Source organism: Hydra vulgaris, chromosome 11 (assembly GCF_038396675.1).
Source record: "Hydra vulgaris chromosome 11, alternate assembly HydraT2T_AEP".
Classification (NCBI taxonomy): Eukaryota; Metazoa; Cnidaria; class Hydrozoa; order Anthoathecata; family Hydridae; genus Hydra; species Hydra vulgaris.
In genome coordinates this window covers 39834799-39856758 of record NC_088930.1, presented here as the reverse complement: position 1 = coordinate 39856758, position 21960 = coordinate 39834799, and the positions used below count along the sequence as shown (strand labels likewise).

Here is a 21960-nt window from a genome sequence, read left to right as displayed (position 1 = left end):
GTAAATTACAAACTAGGTTGTTAATTTATTGCATGTTGTTGTCTAATGTGCCAGCAGGTAATATTCCATTCCTATTGGAGAAAATTAAACAATATTTTGGTGTTGATATTTTGTATAATTCCAAGTGCATTACTGTTGAGCAAATGGCTTGTGAGCTTGGCAGTATATCTAACCTACAAGCTGCAGAATGGGCTTTCGGTAACAAAAATCTGACTCTTGGGTTTGATGCAACAACACAAGAAGGTATCCATATCAACAGTATTGACTTAACATCAAAGGATAAATGTCAAGTCATTGCTTTGGACCAAATACCTGGAGGTACATCAGATGATTATCAAAAGCACATATGTAACGCAGTGGATTATATGGCGTTAATTTATTCAGATTATCACTCGTTTTCATTTGACGAATGTCGTAAGTCAATTATCTCAAATATATCAAACACAATGACAGACAGTTGCAGCAAATCACCTTACCATAACCAAAATTTGTGAAACCTGGAGTAAAAGTTTGAATGAGCTGAACTGTCAATTGCACCCGCTTGACACAATAGCTATTTCTTGTTGTTCGGCATTACAGTCTCTGGAAATTAAAACTTGCCAATTATTTGGATAAGATTGTAAGGCATTTAAAATTGCTTTAGCAATGAACAAATTGAGGTTTAAAGATGGCAAGGGTAATCCTGAAGGCTTTGTTAACTTTGTATACAATAAAAAACCTCCACGAGGGATAATTCCAAGATATCGTGGCAATCGTCTTCACATTCTTTTTCCTACTTGTTTTATCTTTATAAAACACTAAAATGCTTTTAATGACTTCTGACTATCGAAATAGTAAAATGTGGCACTCTTCAAACAGCACTGCAATCAGCGTTTTGCAATACAACTGCCATAAAAGAAGTGTGTGTGCTAGCCATATTTTCCAAACTACTCACTGGACCTTGGATGAAAAAATATTTTATGTATCAGTTGACAAAGCAAATTTTGATCATATTGCCGGTATCCAGGTAGTTAAAGGTGTTTTGCGAACAATTAAAAGTTGCATTTCTAATCCAATTTCAGTGTTAAAAAGAAAAAATGATTTTTTTGGAAATCCTCTTAAACCAAATGTATTAGAACCTATAAATAATTTATGCTCCATTGATGAGCAGCTTGTTGGCATGATTAAAGCTTGTCTTATTGCGGTAATGGATGTTGTGAAACGTCAATATGAGAGATATTTCTCCCTTTCCATTACAGCGACACTCAAAGAGGAGACAGCTAGTGCAAGGCTTCACAACACAGATATTCACTACACAGAATTAATGGGTATGTTTAGTGAAGCTATATGTAGATCCCCTAATGCAACACTATGTTATATATCTGGCAAAATAAGATCAAAAAAGAATAAGACTATGGATTATTTAGTCTTGACCAAGTATCTAGAGAAAATGTAGTTAAGTGGTCAATGCATGCAGCTCGTAAAAAACGGCTAAACAATCGGTTAAATCATACTGCGTTGCGAGCAGAAATTTCAAAAAGAAAGATATGCAAAAAGCAAAAAATAAATGAAAAAGAAAAAAGAAAGCATGAACGAGACCAGCGTCAACTATCTTTCAATGATATGAAAAATTTATACAAGCACTTATCTACCAAACAACTTGAAGACTTAGGTGACATAATGTCAGAAATAATTGTTGGCAGAGAACTCTGCCATGAATGGTTTGTAACTGATAAGTCTGTCATGTATGATTGACAAGTAGAAAGAGTAAATAAAAGAAAAGAAGAAAGAATTTATACTATTTCTTACTGGAAAAAATATGAAATGATTCAGAAGCAGTTGACTATTGCATGAAAAAGCTTCAGCTTGCTGCTGATGTCATAGCAGGAGAGTTGATTTTTTCATAATTTGATGATTATGATATAAAAAAAGTGTGACTTGAAAAAAAAGTACAGCGAGTGGTGCGACTTGCAAAAAAAAAAAAAACAGCAAGTGGTGTGACTTGCAAGAAAAGTACAGCAAGTGGTGTGACTTTCAAAAAAGGTACTGCAAGTGGTGTGACTTGCTAAAAAACTACCGCAAGTGGTGTGACTTGCAATATATTTGATAGACGGCTCTGGGTTACGTTCTTGTCGTGTCTATCGTTAAAAATGATTGTTATTAAGTTTCATTAATGGAATTTAAATTTACAACCATTCACTAAAAGCCAAGACACAAATTACTAATAATATTATGAAAGAAAGGATACACTTACTTGTCTAGTAATGTGTTTTTACATTACTTCATATCATTTGAAATAATAACATTTTCAATTTTTTTAATCTTTTTTTGCGCTCTTTTTGGCCCCATTTAGCCCCCTTAATACATCAAGCGGTTAGAGGTCAATAAAAATTTATATTGTATATTAATTGTATCAAAATTAGAAGACCATTTTGTATATAGAAATGACTAATTTCACAAAAAAACATGCTCTACAATGGACGAACCATTTTTGGCAGCGAGTATGGAAGTTCGGTACCTCCTCTAGCCCCCTGGACACTACCTGCATTAAAGTCTTGTAATGTGGTAAGATATTTTCTTATGTTAATTTCCTATATTAATTTTATTTTTTATATAAAATTCTATACATAGTCACATTTTATGTCTTTTTTTTTAATTTATTTAGGTTGGAGGGGGATGACACACACCCCTTTTCCTAAATCAATGTATTCACCACTAGTATATATTGTAAAGTAGTAAAATATGATTCTTCTTTATAGTGATAGATTTCCTTTTTATTATAAAGATAAAAATATTTATAAGAATGAATTGTTTTTGATAATAGGGTGTGTTGACTATCTCCTTCCTATCCACCCTAACACAAAGATACACCTTTTATATGTGGTGGTGGTGCAAATTATAATAAAAGTTATATATAGAAATGACTATTTTTACAAAAAGACGCTCCATTATGGAAAAAAAATGTTTTTTGGGTGGTATAGGTGGTGGTTCGACACCCCCTCTAGCCCCTTAGATAGGCTCAGTGGGCAGAGGCCATTTTAATTTTGTAGCCCACTGTTACACCTATTTTTTGATACCAAGTTATAGGCATTTTGATAATAATTAGCAAAGTTATAACAATTTAGGTAAAGAAAAACGATGTTTTAAAATGCTACGTACCTAATATATATACATATATATATATATATATATATATATATATATATATATATATATATATATATATATATATATATATATATATATATATATAAATATATATATATATATATATACATATATATATATATATATATATATATATATATATATATATATATATATATATATATATATATATATATATATGTATATATATAAGTATAAAAAGATAAATATGATGTATTTCCTTTACCAAGATTCCCATATTTACTTATATGCTGACACAAAAAAGGATCATATTCTGCAACTAATTCCATTGCCATAATAAAATTACCACTATTAGCAACAGAAGATCCATACTTTTCTTCAGTTCCTCTAAATGGTAATCCATGACTAGCTAATGACTTCACTACAGAACATTCTCGAGTCAGCACATTAATCCAATAATTTGTCTCTACTTTTAATTGAAGAGTAATTTTAGTGACTATTCGGCCTAAATCAGTTTCCCGTTGTTTCATTTTGTACACACAAATTTTATGTCCTTCTGAGTTTTCATGTTTTATTAATTTTTCTGGATATTTTCAATTTGAGAATCCTTTTTTAGATAAAACAGTCTGGTTTTCAAACAAATAATAAGGGATACAATACACTGATCCATTTGTTTCTGAGTAGGATAAATAATCTCGTTGGCATGTCTCTCGATTGACTAATACAGTTTTAAACCAATCTTTATTTAAGTACCTATTAAAAGTCCGATGACCTCCGGATTTATGTACAATGAGATTTTTTTGGAATGTGTAAAATCTGCATTTATATTTTGGTTGAATCCATTTCTGCAAATATAATCTCTTGTTTTCTCATCTAAATTCCACAATCCTGGATCAGAACTAAAATTACCACAAATTAAAAAAAAACAATAATTAATAATAATCACTATTTGCTATACCTATATGGCTATATGTTACAAATTTAAGTAATTTATTCTCTAATAATCTATTTAATTGATATATATTTTTTTTTTAAACAACATTTATTGGTTAGGTTTAATTTTAAATTTTACTAATTTTACCTAGGAGATTTACACAAGTCAACAAAGATAAATAACTAACATTTTTATACAAATTGTGTATATTATAAAGAAATATTTTTAAAAATTGTGAAATTACTCACCCTGGAATATCACTGGAATCTGGTTTATGTAAAACATCGATAGCCAGATTAATATTTCCAGTCTTATTGAGTGATACTTGACTACTTGTTTTCTTGGACAATATAACAGACTCAATTTCTCAAAGTGCCTCTTCATTTTCTTCATTGTTACTTCTAAAACGACAATAAAAATTTAAATTAATAAAATACTAAAACATATTCTTTTAATAGATCTCAGGCTAGTTTTTAAAACAATTAGGTACAATTGAAAATACTGGAATTTTAATTTATTTTTCATACAAGGTTGGTTCCAGTCAGCAATTATAAAATGCCAACATTATTTATAAATATGTAACTTATTATTATAAAGGAATATTTTAAAACAAATGAAATTACTTACAATGGATCATCACTGGAGCCTGCTTTATGTAAATCATTAATATTTCTAGTGTTGTTGTGTGACACTTGACAACTTATTTTCTTAGACAATACAACAGACTCAATTTCACTTGGTGATCCTTCATTTTCTTAGTTTTTTTTTAAACCAACAAAGTGTATAATGAAGTTATTGTATTAATGTAATTTTAACTAAATTAATATTAATTATTTTAAAAATGTATTAAATGTAACTAGAGAGCTAGATTATAAAACATAAAACTAATAACCGACAGTTGCTAAAAACACTTACCTTTTATTTCTTGTTTTGAAAAAAAATCAAATATTTTTGGAAGTTTTGAAATATTATTTTCAATTTGCAATTTTGTTTTTTTGTTTGCAGCTCCGCTAAGTTTTTTTTTTTGATTCATTATATATCAATAATAAATATATTAATTATAACTATATAAGTATACTATATTTTACCGTGACCGTGCTCGCCGCTCTACTCATCTATGACGGAGGCCGAAATAATATTCCGCAGATTGGGAAACAAATAACAATTTACAATATTGTACAATTGTCAATTACCTAATATTTAGTATTTTGTATTATAATATTATATTTTAATATTAATATAATTTATAATTTTTCCGAAAACTTTTTATATTCTCCGTAAAAATTTGGGCGCCCCGTTGACATATTCCAGGGTGGGCTATTGCCCCGTCGAACCACCCCTTAAATACGGCCCTGATATATATATATATATATCTATATATATATATATATATATATATATATATATAGAGAGAGAGAGAGAGCGCGCGAGAGAGAGAGAGAGAGAGAGAGAGAGCGAGATCTACAGAGAGAGAGAGAGAGAGAGAGAGAGAGAGAGAGATTTACTTTGTTGATTTTTTTACTTTTTTGATGTTTTATATTTAGTTAGAAACAACTTTTTTTTTTCCACACATTTTTATTAATAAAAAGGCAGACTTTAAAAAATGTAAAACTCACTGTGTAACCAGCATAAAGTGATGAAAACGCGGACTGCAAAAATAAAGCACATGCAAATACATTTTTACTAGTGAAAATTTGTCTTATAGGAAAATCATCAATCAAAAGTTTGCTGAGATTTTAAGTAACCATTTTAAAGCATTAAAACCACGATTAGAAGTTTTAACTTAACACGTTCGTTGCCAACTACGAGTAAACTCGTAGTCGTTTTATACTCGTAGGATTTTGATATTTGCTAACTACGAGAATACTCGTAGTAAGCCGGCGTCATGAGTTTGCTAACTACGAGTAAACTCGTAGTTATACTAACTTATTTGAAATAATATTTGTGCATGACTGGCTTTGTCTATTCACTTTTTCTTTTTTTTGCTTAGCTTCACATTTGATTTCAGAAAATATAACATTTAAGTTTTTATTTTAAAAATCCAAGGAACCTAATTTAAATGCAGATAAAGACAGAAGTAGCTTAAAACAGATAAAAGTAAAATATTGATAACTTTATTTCATGAAAATTAAAGTGTAAACATATTCTTTGGAATGACACATTCTAAAACATTCGCCAATACATAACGGAGGTCTATTTTCACAAACAGCACAATCATATCGTGTTTCTTTACGTTTTATTTTAGAGCACTTGACATAGTTTTGTTGGGAATTTTTTCTTTTCATTTGGTGGTATTGAAGACAAGTAGCGGAAGCTATTATTGTTGATTCGAGGCACAATTTCATTCAAACGTTCACCCAATAAATCCGTAACAATTAATTCTCTAAACTTAAGCAAGGAAATTGTTTTATCTTGTCCATATTTGCTGTTTAGACAGTAAGCATTAAACAAAAAAGTATCAAAGAGATGAAGTGCTACTTTTTTATACCATCTAATTGTCTTTCTTTGGCAATCATAATATGATACCATTTGTTCCGCCCTATCTACTCCTGACATACATTGATTGTAATCTTTAATAATATTGGGTTTCATTTTCTTCTCTCCTCGCCTGTTTGTCACTTCAATGATTTGCAACGAATGCAATTTGCTAATCATTACCACGTCTCTTTCGTCTTTCCATTTAGCAACCACTGCGCCCTCTCTGCTTCTGCTTATAACGCCTCCCTGTTTCAGTTTTGCTTTTGTACATTCTTTTGGATTTGACTTTCGGTCAGTTCTTAAAGTACCACAAATGTATGTTTTTTGATTTATCATGTGCTTTGTTAACTCAAAGGAATTGTAAAAGTTATCGGTGTACAGATGATAACCTTTTCCCAGAAATTTCTCCATTAAGTCTAAAACAATAGCTCCCGTTTGACCCAACAAATGTTTACCGAGAGTTGTCTCGCCAGAGTAGAATTTTACTTTTAGTACAACACTATCTGATTCGCAAAGCTCATAGAACTTGATACCATACTTATGTCTTTTAATTTTCACATACCGCCTGAATGCAAGACGTCTCTTTCAAAGCAACATTGACTCATCGATTGATATATTTTTATTGGGACAGTAGATGTTATCCATTGTATTATTTAAGTGATCGAGAAGTCTAATAATTTTACACAAGCGTCCACTACCTGAATCTTTATTGTTAATAAAATGCCAAAACCGTAACATTAGTTGGAATTTATTTCGTGGCATTATTCTAGAAAATAAGGGAACTCTATAGAGACTGTTCTTAGACCAATAGTGTTCTAAAGATGGCATTTTGACACACCCCATATGAAGAAGAACTCCAAGAAACTGCCGCATATCTTCTGAATTTATTGATTTCCAATCTCTAAAACGTAAGCTTCTTCTGAGGGGACGCTGCTTATTTCTTGCGTTGCGTAGCGATTAGTTTCAACTACCATAGTATTATATAAGCTCTTTTGTAATAAAAAGTTTAAAGAAATTTAATGGTTTCTTGCTCTCTATGTTTATCTTCAAACCAGGATCGGCAGTAAGTTGAATTTCTTTTACAATATTCGGCTCATCTTTCCAGTGGTTTGAATTTCTAGATGGATTTGTTACAAAAGTTGTTTTGTCTGGCAAAATATTACTTATAAGATCTACCTGTTGAGCATTGTTTTGATTTTGTCTTTAAGCAAGATCACCCGTTTTTCTAGCTCTTTTCGGGGGTATTAAAAAATCTTCTGCAGTGGCTGCTAGATGAACGTCTGTAAACTGATCGCCATCACTTTCTTCAGTGTTATTATCTTCAGAACCTGATTCTGATACAGTCAAACTCGAAGACAAAGTAGTATAAGCGAAAAATGAATCCGAATTTTCAATATCATTATCTTCACTATCCTCACAATCTTCCATAATCATATGTGCTGATCCAATTGTGGGGTATCTGTGTTGAGCTAATATGAGATAGATAAACTTATAAATTATCTATTTATAAAAAAGAAATTACCTATCTATAAAACACATTAATTAGTATACTGTGTAAAAAAATTCGAAGTGCACACTAAAATGTTTTTTAATATATTGAAAAACATTTTGTAAACGTTGTGTAAATCAAACTTTTTTCACATTATTAATAACATGCGGTATAATGTGGTTATCAAATTTATTTTAGCTTCTAGTCTTAAAAACACAACAATTTAAATTGAAACAACAAAATATAAATTACCTTTTTTACTCATGATAACTCCCAATGTGCATATGCATGTGCAAAAAAATTGAAGCACTATTTATAATAATATTGCATCAAATAAGCTACATTACTATACCCTTTCAATATGCAATTGAGAAATACGACATGTAATTTAGAAGTCACAATATGTAATTAAGAAATACAAAATGTAGTTAAGAAATTTTAAAATGTAATTGAAAAACCCAACATGTAAATAAGAAATCGCAATATGTAATTAGAAAAACAAAAGTTCTAATTAAGAAATCGTAATATGGAAATGAGAATACATTATCTGTAATTGCGAATTCACGATGTAAGCTTAAAGGTCATTATAAAAAATCTTCTTGTACATGCATTTTAATAAGTTAATAATATCTAATTTAGCATTGTATGCACCAGCAATGCAGTAACACAGTAATGGAATTGAAAGATCATTGTGTTATTTGTCAATACACTATAAACAGAAAGTCTGTGATTAAATTGAATCCGTGCATTTATTTCACTAAACTTGTTTACATTCACTTTTGGAACAACCAGAACCACCTTGTCCAATTTGTGGACATGAAATACATACAACCGAATAAGTTGAAAGAAAATATTATGTTTTCATCTTCATCGAATGTGTTATTGAATGTGCTGAGCGAAATGACGACCCAATCGTCATTTTGCGACTCTTGCACAAGCTTTAGGTGTCAAATATAAAAAAGCATACAATTGGGTCCTTAGAGGAAATTTAATTTGCTTGGAAGATATGGAGTTACCGCCAACCACAAATCCCTTTTTCATCACTTTTTTATTTTATTGATAATATATTACTATTTATTAAAAACCAACCCATATGACCCATATCACCTTGGCCAAATTAGGATCAAGCCTTATTTTACAAGGTAAACTAAAGCAACAAAATTAAAAATGCAAATAACTTCTTTCTGATAATCTATATTGTGAACATTTCTCAATTACAATTTTTATCTTCTTAATTACATCTTACAATTTCTTATTTACAACTTTCATCTTCTAAATTACATCTAACGTTTCTTAATTACAACTTTCAAGTTCTCAAATAGATCTTGATAAGGTGCAGTCACCGTAATGAGTTATACTCATTACGGTGTTACGAGTAAACTCGTACTTCGGCACTGGAGAAAAAAATTTCTTTCCTATTGCCAAAGTACGAGTATTCTCGTAGTGCTTATTTTTTGTCAGTTATATTCAGAATGAAAAATACTATAGAATTTTTTTAGATTAAAAATATTTTATTTATTGAAATGTTGATATCTAGCCTTGGCAATGAGAACGAAACCGCGAAAAACAAAATAGTTTAAAATAGGTCGGCAGCGAACGTGTTAAAGACTAGGAACAAATGTACCGCTCCGCACCCAGTAGGCATCGACGTCATTCTTACGTCGGTGCGATGTTGGTTTTAGGTTAGCGACGTCGCCAAAGTAAAGTAAACATCACACCAAGGTGAGAATGACGTCGAAAATTAACATCGAGTTGCGATGTTAAATCAACATCACAGCGACGTAAAACTCGTGGTTTTATCCAACCTTGATTTTTAATTTGAAAATAACATCGCACATACGTCGTTAGACGATGTTTGATAGAAGAATAAATTATAATTTATATATATATATATATATATATATATATATATATATATATATATATATATATATATATATATACATATATATATATATATATATATATATATATATATATATATATATATATATATATATATATATATATATATATATATATATATATATATATATATATATATATATATATATATGTATATATATATATATGTATATATATATATATATATGTATATATATATATTTAGCCAAAAAAAATTTTTAACCAGTATGAGTAAATGTTCCAGGTAACAAAAGCAATACTATTCAAACTAAGATGAGTAAAATAGATTTATTATTTAAATTTTGACAAATGTTTAAAAATTTTTTCTCTAACACAGAAGGCCTTTCATATAAAATCTTCAGCTGTGTATGAGATATACAAAACTATAGAAAACTCTTTATATTGAACTTCCTATAAAAAGTTTAAAAAGGAAGTAAACAAGGTTTATATAAAGAACTATAATTAACAAAAATATAGCATAACTTGATACTTGTTGGTAAGGAAAATTTTAAAAATAATGTAAAAATAATTTTTTCCTGTTTATATGTTCATTGTATCATGTCCCTGTTTATGTAAATGAGCTTCATAAATAAGAAGTAAATTCTCATTTGAGAGTTTTAACATAGGAAATAATTTTAAAAAAGGTTCATTTTTATGGCAATTGAAAACATGCTGATCAAATTTATCTGAACATCAATACCTGTTCTGCATGTGTAGATGTGTAGATTAGTTCTTAACCTTAGGTTATTAGTTTTACCAATGTATGTTGTTTTTCCATCACATCCATTGCATGATAGAAAATAAATAATATTTTTTGAATTACATGATATTGAAGTTTTAATGTACAATACTTTACCAGATGATATACATATCTTATATAAGATATATATATCAGATATATAAGATATATATATATATATATATCAGATATATAAGATATATATATATATATATATATATATATATATATATATATATATATATATATATCAGATATATAAGATATATATATCAGATATATAAGATATATATATCACTAAAATTGGCCCACATTGATATTCAAATTAATTCAGTTACAGGTAGGTACGCCTTAAAAACACAAACACCTTAAAAACTACAAAGTCATAATTTATGTTCTTGTCAAGCACTGTGTAAATTTTATCGCATAATATTATTTGTTTTGAGACTCCATATAAATACTCTCTCCAAAAAAATACAAGTTCGACTATTCTCATATTTAAAAAATGCAATAAAAACAATTTAAAAATAAAATATAAATTAATTTTAAAATTAAAAAAACACACTTTTTGGCATGGGTAAGCACCAATTTGAAAATAAGTTTGCAATTCTTTTTTTTTTCAGATAACTATATTGTTGCTTTTTACTAGCAGTAGAGGCGCTTGTAGTTTTTAAGGGGTACTAAGGTTAATACAAACATTGAGATACTAAGTCAAAATTTCTTTTCAGAATCAATAAGTTACATTTCAAAACATAAAACATTTCCCTAATTGATGGTATCACTTTCCACGTTATTAAAATGGCCTTTATATTCAGCATTTGTTTCAGTTGATGTGGCTAATTTAATCATTATTGGCTTCATTCCATTAGCTCTACAAGAAATTTTGCTGCATACTGATTTCTTTATTTCGTGGACGACTGGGCACTCTTTAAAACCCTTTACTCACAAATGCCATTGCAAACACATTTTATTTTACATTTATAAAATTGTTCTTTTTCTTTATCTTTTTCATGCCTTTTTTTTCTCCTTTTGATCCTTTTTTTTCCTTTTTCCAGTTTCAATCAATTCGACCTGTTCAATGATGTTTTGGGCTTCCATTGATCCATGTATATTGGTGACACATATATTTTTCGTTTTATTCATGTCTTTTGGCTTTACCTTGCTTATTGTAAGCAAACCTGGTATGTCTTCTAGATTTAACTTTTTTCATAACTTTCTTTCATAATCATCTGCAACTGCTCCTACATAAATTTCCAATAATTAGCTGATCCATATCGATGATTTGTTTTTGCTGATTCTGGAAATGAATGTGGAGTAATTGGTGTTAGAAAAACATTTACTGATGAACGTGTGCATATTTTCTTTGGTGTACTTGGAACAAGGCTGCTAGAAGGCTCTTGCTCTTGATTTTGAGCCATACAGTTAGCAGCCTTTAGAAATTTATCTTGCTGCATTTTATTTATATTTAAACCTTCTTTAAATCATGCCAACTCTCTTTGTTTTTTGTTTTTTTTAGATAAATGCAAATTGTTGTATAGGTACATTTACATAAATAGTTTGTGTTATTATTACCTGCTAATGAAACAACTGGGCATATTGTTATTGACTCACAATGCTCCCTGATCATTTTTCTGCAAGTTTCCCTACGTGCAACATACGCAATGAACTGGGGTGTTTCAAAGTTAAAAATTCTTCTTGTATCAATATCACCCTTCCACACACCGGGTTCAAGTTTTTTTGAGTTTGAGAAAATTACATTTAATAAGTTCTTCAGCCAACAAATCTAAAAGGTAGATTCAAAATGTTTTTGCTAGTACAATGCAGCCTAGGGCTAATCTAAGACATTTATGTATCATTGTTTTAATTATAGAGCATTTCAGCAAATAAAGTACAAAAAGATATTATTAATTATTTTCTTACCTAAATGTGACTCTGCCATATCCGTTGTGCAGTTCATGCCCTGTTAATTGGTACATTTCCTTGTCTTTTTAGATCAAATTCATAGTACTCTGCTTCCTATCTCTGCCATGACGACTAACCAAGCCTATAATAAATTTAAAATTTGTGTTTTTAATATAGTTATGTTGGAATTATATGGAATAGTGTTAAAAAACAAATAACTAGTGTAATATATTACATAAAGAAACTTTCATTATAGTTTATTTAGTAACTAAACACTTAATTTATTTTCCTGTCTTTATAACATGTTTTGCATTATCAGATAGTTTACCAAAATTACGACCGCCTCGATTCTTGGTGTTGCAATAGTCTCTAATTTTTAAAACATCAATAATTAGATTAGTAAATTGCTTCCTTGATATTCCATGATGACTCCTGTTTTTATTTTTAATGAATTCTATAATCAAGTGTTCTTCTTCTGCTGTCAAAATTCTCAGGTGTTGCTTTTTTATATTAGCAGTTTTTCCATCTAATCTCCGAGCTAATGTTCCTCTTTTATAAAAAAAAGCATGCAGTTTGCAAAGCAGCATAGCCTCTTTTATTGTTCTCTTTGCACTAAGGCGCAGCTTGTAGAATCTGAAGTTCTTTCATATTTATTTTTTTTCTCTGGACCTTTGCCTCTGCCTTTGAATTTGGTTTTCCAATAAGAAAAGGTTCTTTTTTCCTTTTTATAATAAATTTTGGTTTCCCCATTTACAAAATTACTAATATTTTTATCTATAAAATACATATATGTTAAACTAACTACAAATTTTAATTAATAGTAGTCCATCTAATTACATTATATTATAATTTACCATAGAAGTTGTAATTTGTAAGGATTTATTTTGTAGTTTTTAAGGGTTTTTATGTCTATTTTTTAATAATAAGTTTACAATAAAGTCTGTACCAATACTATGGCCCGAAAACAAAATGTTTACAAAATTTTGAGTGAAGCTGATCAACAGCTCTAAAATTATAAGCAAAAAACCTGATTGCAGTATTTTAGCGGTATTAACCAAAAAAGGTGACTTTTCTTTAAAACACAAAACTTTACTATAAACCATAGATTAAAAAATAAGGCCAGGGAAGACATTCATATTAAGTAGTTTTTAAGTATAGAAAGTTTCAGCACTTCAGAAGTTTCCAATATTCAGTTACAGGATACCACTTTTTTTTGTAGTTTTTAATGTGTACCTGCCTGTACTAAAAAATGAACTCTTATTTAAAACGTTGTAGATATAAAAACAGAGATATTAATAAGTCACTGATTAAAGAAATTGATATTGACGACTCAGTTAGCATTTTAACAGAAAACAATGGTAACGTTGAAAATGAAAACAACAAGTTGAATCTTATAGACGAAGGTTATGATGGTAACATTAACTCTGACTATGCATCAGATTCATTTTCAATTTACCAAACTGCAAATAGAGACGTTTCATTGCTTGGTAATGCTCTATCGAATCATGTCAAATAACATCTTTACTTGGTAATAAATGTTATGTGCTAGTTAGCGGTCTAGCAGCATGGGCTACACGCAATAGATGTACAAAGAAAACTGTCAATGAACTGTTAAGTATTTTGAATAAAATTGGTTTATCTTCTCTCCCAAAATACTGTAATCACTTCTAAAAACCCCTAAATATATAAATATAAAAGAGCTGTGTGGTGGTGAATATATTTACTTTGGCATTAAAAAAGGAATAAATCAAATTTTAAAGGATTCTGAGAAAAATTGTTGAAAGAATTAAGATGCTAATAAATGTTGATGGATTGCCTTTATGTAAGAGTACCAACACACAATTTTGGCTAATTTTAGCAAAGTTTTCAGAGTTACAGCCATTTATTGTTTGTCTATTTTGTGATAAAAAGTAATCAGATAAGTAATCAGATATTTGATTATTTGAATGAATTTTTAACTGAGTTTAGATTGCTTAAAGTTAGTGGGATTGAACATAATGGAAAAGTTTCACCTGTTACAATTAAGGCATTTGTTTGTGATGCGCTTGCACTTTCTTTTTTAAAGAATATTAAAGGTTACAGAGGGTATCATTCATGTGAGTGATGTTTAGTTGAAGGAAAATATGATGGAAGGGTTGTTTTTACTGAAGTTGATTGTCAAATGCAAAGTGATGAACAATTTAAAGAATATATTTATTTAAATCATTCATTAGGTACAAATAATGTTTGCTGTGAGCCTCATCAATTAGGAAGGACTCCCTTAGTAGATTATGGAATATTGTGTGTAAAGGAGTTTGTTATTGACTATATGCATTGTGTTTGTCTTGGTGTTATGAAGCGGCTAATAAAATATTGGTTTGAAGGCCCACGTATTTGTCGCCTATCATGTCAGCAAAAAAAGCAAATGTCCGATAAATTGGCTTTTTATCATGGCAAAATGCCCAGTGAGTTCGCTCGACAACCACGTTCACTTGACGAATTTAAGCGTTTTAAAGCAACCGAGTTTTGACAATCCTTGTTGTACACTGGACTAATAATTTTAAAAAATATTTTGTCAAAAGAGGTATACCAGAACTTCTTGTCTTTAAGCATTGCAGTATCCTTAATGAGAAACTCAAATGTTTTGAAACAATGACATTACTTGGATTATGCAAAAAAGTTAATGGCTTTTTTTGTATCAAATCTTCAAGTGGCTTTATCGGCCACAATTTTATTCTTATAACGTTCATGCTTTGCTTCATTTACATGAAGATGTTTTGTATCATAACTGTAGCCTTCATGATCTTTCAAGTTTTCCTTTTGAGAATTTTCTTCAAATTGTTAAAAAATTTGTAAAAAGTGCAAATAAACCTCTCATCCAATTAGCAAAACGGCTGAGTGAGTTAGAAAGTAGCAGTGTTGTTAAGGCACTAAGACTATCTCAGATAGAATTGTACCAAATGATCGTGATGGATGGTTCATTTTAAAATATAATTTTTTATAATTCATAAAAATTTACATAATGTGATGCATGAAAAAAATAATTAAAAAACAAGTAATAATTGCTTTTAAATATGTTATGATGTTTTAGAGAATCAATAAAATAAAACAATAAGGAAACTAATTTGTAGTTATCCAATATAATTTTTGCTTAGCAAAAAGTTAACTCTCAGTGATGTACACTTGGATTTTGGTCGGTCGCCTGGCGGGCGACTGAGAGTAATAATTTAGCTAATCTCGGTCGCCCACCAAAGTTTTCAGTCGTCTATTACCATTTTTTAACAAAATTCGCATTTTGCGTAATTCTCAAACAGTAAAGTTTCTCTAAAAGTAAAAATCTCTCCAAAACTCGATTTTTTTTAAAACATGAAATTTTTTTTTTCTGACTGTCACAACTGTTTTTTATATTTAATAAGGATTACATTATGAATAATAAGGGAGAGAAAAAAAAATCGAGCGATAATTGTTCAAATTAATGTTTCTTATTTTTTGCAACGTAATTTGGTTGGTAGCAAAAAGACGTTAAATAAAAGCAAACTTTTTATGTATTATTTTTTTTAATTACGTCACTTGGCTTTTATCATTTCTCTTAGAATGTTACAACAAGATAATATTTAAATAATAAATAATGCGTACGTACACAGAAGGGGGTGGTCGTTATTATGTTCCAAAATTAAAGTCATCTTTTTTAATTTTGAATGCATAAATTTTGCTTAATTTAAATTTGGACGCATAAACTTTGCTTATAGAATTACTGAAATAATAATAATAATGAAGAAAAAAATTGACTCGCCCGGTCGGGCGACTAAACTGCATTAAGATATTATTTTCAGTAGCCCTTCGGAAGATTCGGGTGGCATTTGCCATCGGGCGACCTCTAGTGTACACCACTGACTCTATATTAGATATTTTGTGTTAATTATTTATTTAAAAAAATTAGGTTATAACAAATTAATTTAAATAGTATTTTGCAATAATTTGTAGATAACAGTCAAAATATTAAAGAGTTTCCTACTCCACCATCACGAATATATGTTCATCAAGGTATATGCAAATTTGTAAACTGTTTAATTTTTATAAATTAAAAAAATATTTTCCCCTTAAAATTAGAAGGCAGCTTAATTTATTTTTTTTTGTAGTCATTAGGGAGTTATTTAATGTATGGAGTCTTTTCTGAAAGTTGACTAGATATTTTCCATAATATCTTTTTTTAAACATTCCATAATATTTATTTTTAAACAACCTAAAAATTTAAAGTAAGTTTTTAAAAGTGATTACTTCTAAACCAAAACCTGTTTTACGACAAAATCACTCAGAAGATGGCGATGCTCATCTTACCCATAAGTGGGTATTTTTATATTGTATTTATATATCCTTTTTCTCCTGGATTAACTTTAGAAAAGTTATTGCATTTTGAGAATCAGACATCAAGTGTGAAAAAGAATGAAATGTCATCAAATTTCAATGAAAATGTATAGCTAGCTATAAGTTATTTTTCTATTTTATTTAAATATTTTTTGATTAAAGATGATGATAATCATCATGAAATAATTATGATTGACGATGATGAATATACAGATAAGTATATCATTACCTTATTTTTTTAGTTGAAAAATTTAAAAAGAGTGTTTTTACCCAGCAATGAAACTGAAAAACAAGTAATGATCTTTTAAAAGTTATTAATTTTGAAAAGTTATACTGTTATATAATTTTTATTTTTTGTTAGGTTATGTAATGATCTATTATTTTTTTTCGTATTACTTTTAATAATAATAATTTTTATAAATTTAATAATAATAATTTTTACTAGAAATGTAATTAAAGAAAATCAATGACGAAGAGGTATGTTTCATTGTCAGCTATTATCCAAACTACAAACAATGATTAATAAATATTTATTTTACAAGAGAATATTTTTAGTTAAAGCATACTACTTTATTTATCATTATTTTACTTTTGATTTTTTTCTCAGGTTGATTTTCAAGAGACCTCTGGTAGTTCACAAGTTCCAAACAATTCTGAGGTACCGTACATAAACACTAATTAAACAAAGTAGTTTTTTTTTTCTTCTGTAAGTTTTAAATCCATGTTTCCACACTTGTGTGGTTTGGATGGTTCTCCATAGTGACATATAAATGCCATTATGAAAGAGTTGAAGCAATTTTTTACAACTGGATGTCCTTCCTGAGGTTAACATGAAGCAGGTTGTGCTGGAAACCAGTAATAGGATAACCTGACCTGATGGAGTCTGTATGCAGTCTTCTCCATTTGAAATTCACTGCCATTAGTCATTACAGTCATTCTTTCATAATGACTGTCATTAGTCAGACAGTCATTAATTGTCTCGCTTGCGCGATTTTAAAAAATATTTCTTTTTTGTTCTTCTTAATATAGGAAATAGAACTTCTTAATGAAGAAAAAAGATTTGTTTCAATTTAAAAATACACTTGAAAATTATTGGTGAGCGCTAAAAAAAGCGCTGACCAAAAAATTGGCAGGCATGCGGACAAGAGCAAAACTGCAAGAGCGCGAAAGCGCTCGCCAAACAGAGAAGACTGTATGGTATATTATTATGTTCAACTTTTCTATGTTTTTATATATATAAAATATAATTCACGGTATAATAGTGTTAGAATAATTCATTAATTAATTGATTAAAAAAAATCATTTAGGAAGAACATTTTACTAAAAGTCAATATAGTAGAAAAGATGCAGCTACATTACCAGTTAAAGGGTTTCCGTTAACTGAGTCAGGTTTTTTTTTTTCAATTTAAATTTGTATATTTGTTGTGTTTTTGAATAACGTCGTTGTTTTGTGATGAATTATTTGCTTATTAAAACTAGTTTAGTTTTTTAACATTTTTTGTACATAGTAATGGAACATTTTTAATAATATTAAAATTATGATTTTTTATGCAGAATTTCAAGCTAAAGTAATGAAATACTTGACCAAACAAGATCAGAGACTTGAAAATATTGAGAAAATTTTATTAAATTTAACATCTTCTTCAGTTGGAGTAGCTGGAGAAATATCCCCAATAAGCAATCTAGAGGAGTTGCATAATTTAGTGGTAAAAATAGTAAATGAAGAAAAGTTTAACAAACTGGTTAATAAATTTTTATGTCTTTTTTCAATGTAAATTTAATTTATGTCATATTATTTATGTCATATGTCAGTTTATGTCATTTATATATGTAGGTTTTTTTCCTCAAAACGATTAAAGTGATTTTAAAAATATTATTGTGTTTATGAAATACTTTGCTGACCAAGATATAATTCCATTAAATGATCTGGTCTTAGAATAATTTTGATTCACAGAATCAATTTTTTTTTTGTTTGTTTGTTAATTATAATCTCTTTTTTGATCGGCATCTATAAATGTTGTATGAATTTTGATTAAAAATTTGGGTTTGATAGATATATTAATTAATAAGTACTTGAATAGATTAAAAATAGGATCTAGAGTTGATTAAGACACTTTCTCAAAATATTTTACTCAAGTTCTAATTTTCGTTTCTTAAGCGAAATCAATCTAAAGAAAATGGTGTCTTTTATATATTTTATAGAGGTGATCTGATTCTATCAATTTAAAATAATATGTAGAAAATTTTCTGTATTTTATTAGTGTTTTTTGAACTTTAATATATATTATTAATGTAATGATATAAAAATATTTTATCTTGTGATTAAATTTTATTCCATTTTCTAATTTTATCAGGTTTTATCTCTGTCTTCTGCTGGGGGTAAAGATGTTAAAGATGTTGTCAAGAACATAATGGAAAGGTTCTCAATATGTTGATGATATATTAGCTATAGCCTGTACCCAGTGGGCATGTGTCCTTAAGAAGCTCTAAGAACGACACATTCCCCCTGGGTATAGTGAATATCGTGTACTTTATAGCAAATAATCTTCTTAGATAAAATAACGTTATAAGTTTGAACACTTGTTCTTATCATATCATCCAACATATATGTTTATATTAAGGTTTTTCACTTGGAGTTCAACACTGCTTTGGAATCCTTCTCTTTAAATAGAATAATAATTATATAAATATTTTGTTTTAGCGTCGCTACGTACGATTTGTTCGCCAAGTTCAATTTTAAAGGAACTAATCGCCTAGAAAACAATAAAGACTCAAGACCAAAGAAAAAAGCTTTTAAAAGTCTTAATATTTGCAAAGTTGTGTGCTGTACGTTTTATAAATTACTTCAGTTTTTAGAAGCTAAATTTTATTACTATGTATCTTATTACTATGCTTATTTTTCCACTTACTTTTTTTTTACTTTCATTTCCATTTTTAAATATTATAATAATATAAAATATGAATTGATTTAAAATAGTAGCTTTTAATGCCTTTTTTTGTTGTTGTTATAAAAATAATTATTAAAATTATTAAAAGTGTTGATACGTTTAATTTTAAGTCATTTTTCATATTTCAGGTGCAGCTATGAAGGATAGAAGATTTAACAGAGAAGACGTTGTAAATTGCGTCAAAGATATTTTGCGATACGCTCCAGACAAGGCCACAGGTGGATGACGGTCTTCAACATATAAAATATATAAAGTAAATAACTTGTAAATTATGTTTTATATCTTAATACCGTAATTATATTATATTTTGAAAATCTTTTTTATTTTTTGTTTTAATTTAGGATGTAGTCTATATTTAAACATTAATAAACGACGATGTGTGAACCTCAGTCGGAGTTTGAGATGCAAGTTAAAATTTAGATAATTTTTACTTCCATTTAAAACTCGAAACTTAAAATATAACATTTTATTGAACATTGCTTGATTTACGTCGGATTAACATCTGATTCTAACGTTAATACGCTTTTCCATTTCCAACATCGATGCGACATCGCACACAACGTCGCAGCTACATCGAATGTTTACATCGCTATTACATCGCGATTCGACGTCAATATTACATCGGATATTAACATCGTCTTAACATCAAAAATTGACATCGCGATTACATTGCATATTAACGTCGATCCAACTTTCCATTTCCAACGTTAATGCGATGTCGCGCTCGACGTCGCCTAAACGTTAAACCAACATCGCCGTGCCCACTGGTCATCTAGGGTTGTTTTTTATACTTATTAACTAACCGGTTTTTAAACAATGATCAGAACATTTTTTTTCCTTTTCTTGATTTTCAATTTTCATTATGTATCATTTATTTGATAATATGCAAAAAAATTGAGGAAATTTGGAAATTATCGTATGTAATATAATGATTTAGTGAAAACCCGGGTTTTTTTACCCCTGAAAATCCCTCACTTAAAAAAGCAAATTAAAAAAAATTGTGGTTGTGAGCCCCACAAGAAAGTCTGCCTGGGGCCCCAAAATAGGTCCGCACGGCACTGTTAAGCTGTGGTTCTACTTTTTGAAATAAAAAAATAAAATGTAATTGTATTTTAGGTTATCGGTTGAACGGTGGAAGAACATACACTTCAAACTATTTTGTCGGCATAAAACCTCAGATTTTTTTTCTTTAGCCGTGTTTTATTGATTATCGGTATTACGCGCTCAGATTTTGAATTGCTAACCAGAGATGTAATGGCAAATTTGGTACAGCAAGCGTTAGGGCTTGCAAAGCTGCTCAGTTGTATGGCTTTTTATTTAAAAATTTGTGCTGGAAAATATCAATAAAAGGATGTACAAGTAGAGATGCAAAAAAACGTGTTTTTTTGCTTTGTTTTTTGCTTTTGCTTCGTGTTTTTTCCACCCAAAAAAACGTGTTTTTTTGTTTTTGTTGGGGTTTTTTTGGTTTTTTTGGAGTTTTTTTGGTTTTTACAGATCGTTTTAGTGTTTTTTTTAATTACTTTTAACTTTTTTTAAATGTTTCCAACTTATCTAAAATGTTTCTATTTAGTTTTTGTTTGAGTATTTTAGATTCTATATTAGATTATATTAAAACTAATTTATTAAAGCATAAACAGAGTTCTCAAAAGAGTTAAATTAATGATTTTTTTATTGCTAAAATGGTTAACAAACTATTTGTTCTTTTCAAAATTTGAATTCAAAAATTGATAAGAAACAATTCTATTTTAAGTTTTTTTAATCTAAAACAACATTCTCGGTCAAGTGACTCAAATTCTTGTTCAGGTGACTCTTCATCTGAAACATTTATTGATTCGTGAGATTTATCTGAAATATTTATTAGATCTTTAGGCAGAATTGGTTATTGTGTTGCACATATATCCATTGCTTCAAGTTTGAAATATTGCGATACAAACACTAATTTTGCTGCTCTTTCATTTGTTAATCTGTTTCTTTTGGCACTGTGAATATTTGCATAACTGCTAAAACTTCATTTGCAAGCAGCACTTGTAGCAGAAAGCTGAAGAAATGAGATTGGGACATGACTGTGTCATCATTTAAAAATTTGTGTTTGACTTCAACTGGACATTTTCTA

The 21960-nt window shown here is 28.8% G+C and overlaps 2 protein-coding genes across 4 annotated transcripts; one reads left to right on the top strand and one right to left on the bottom strand.

The window, feature by feature from the left end:
• Positions 1 to 6283: 6283 nt before the first annotated feature.
• On the bottom strand, positions 6284 to 6931 carry LOC136087023 (piggyBac transposable element-derived protein 4-like). The gene has a single exon (XM_065809528.1). It carries the CDS (start codon positions 6929 to 6931, stop codon positions 6284 to 6286), a length of 648 nt encoding a protein of 215 aa, XP_065665600.1.
• Positions 6932 to 12167: 5236 nt separating this feature from the next.
• Positions 12168 to 20161, top strand: LOC136087634 (uncharacterized). 3 transcript variants are annotated; one of them, XM_065811056.1, is made up of 12 exons: positions 12168 to 12443; positions 16519 to 16578; positions 16933 to 17006; positions 17142 to 17192; positions 17345 to 17376; positions 17507 to 17557; positions 17929 to 18096; positions 18207 to 18288; positions 18454 to 18605; positions 19254 to 19318; positions 19601 to 19725; positions 19976 to 20161. In XM_065811056.1, the coding sequence occupies exons 7-12, from the start codon at positions 18094 to 18096 to the stop codon at positions 20071 to 20073; spliced, it is 525 nt and encodes a 174-aa protein (XP_065667128.1). In that variant the 5' UTR covers positions 12168 to 12443; positions 16519 to 16578; positions 16933 to 17006; positions 17142 to 17192; positions 17345 to 17376; positions 17507 to 17557; positions 17929 to 18093; the 3' UTR covers positions 20074 to 20161. The 3 variants fall into 3 exon arrangements, with proteins under 3 accessions (XP_065667128.1, XP_065667130.1, XP_065667129.1); XM_065811058.1 differs by lacking the exons at positions 12168 to 12443; positions 16519 to 16578; positions 16933 to 17006; ... (2 more) ...; positions 17507 to 17557; positions 17929 to 18096 and having other exon boundaries at positions 18149 to 18288; positions 18454 to 18641; XM_065811057.1 differs by lacking the exons at positions 12168 to 12443; positions 16519 to 16578; positions 16933 to 17006; ... (3 more) ...; positions 17929 to 18096; positions 18207 to 18288 and having other exon boundaries at positions 18315 to 18641.
• The last annotated feature ends 1799 nt before the right edge of the window (positions 20162 to 21960 follow it).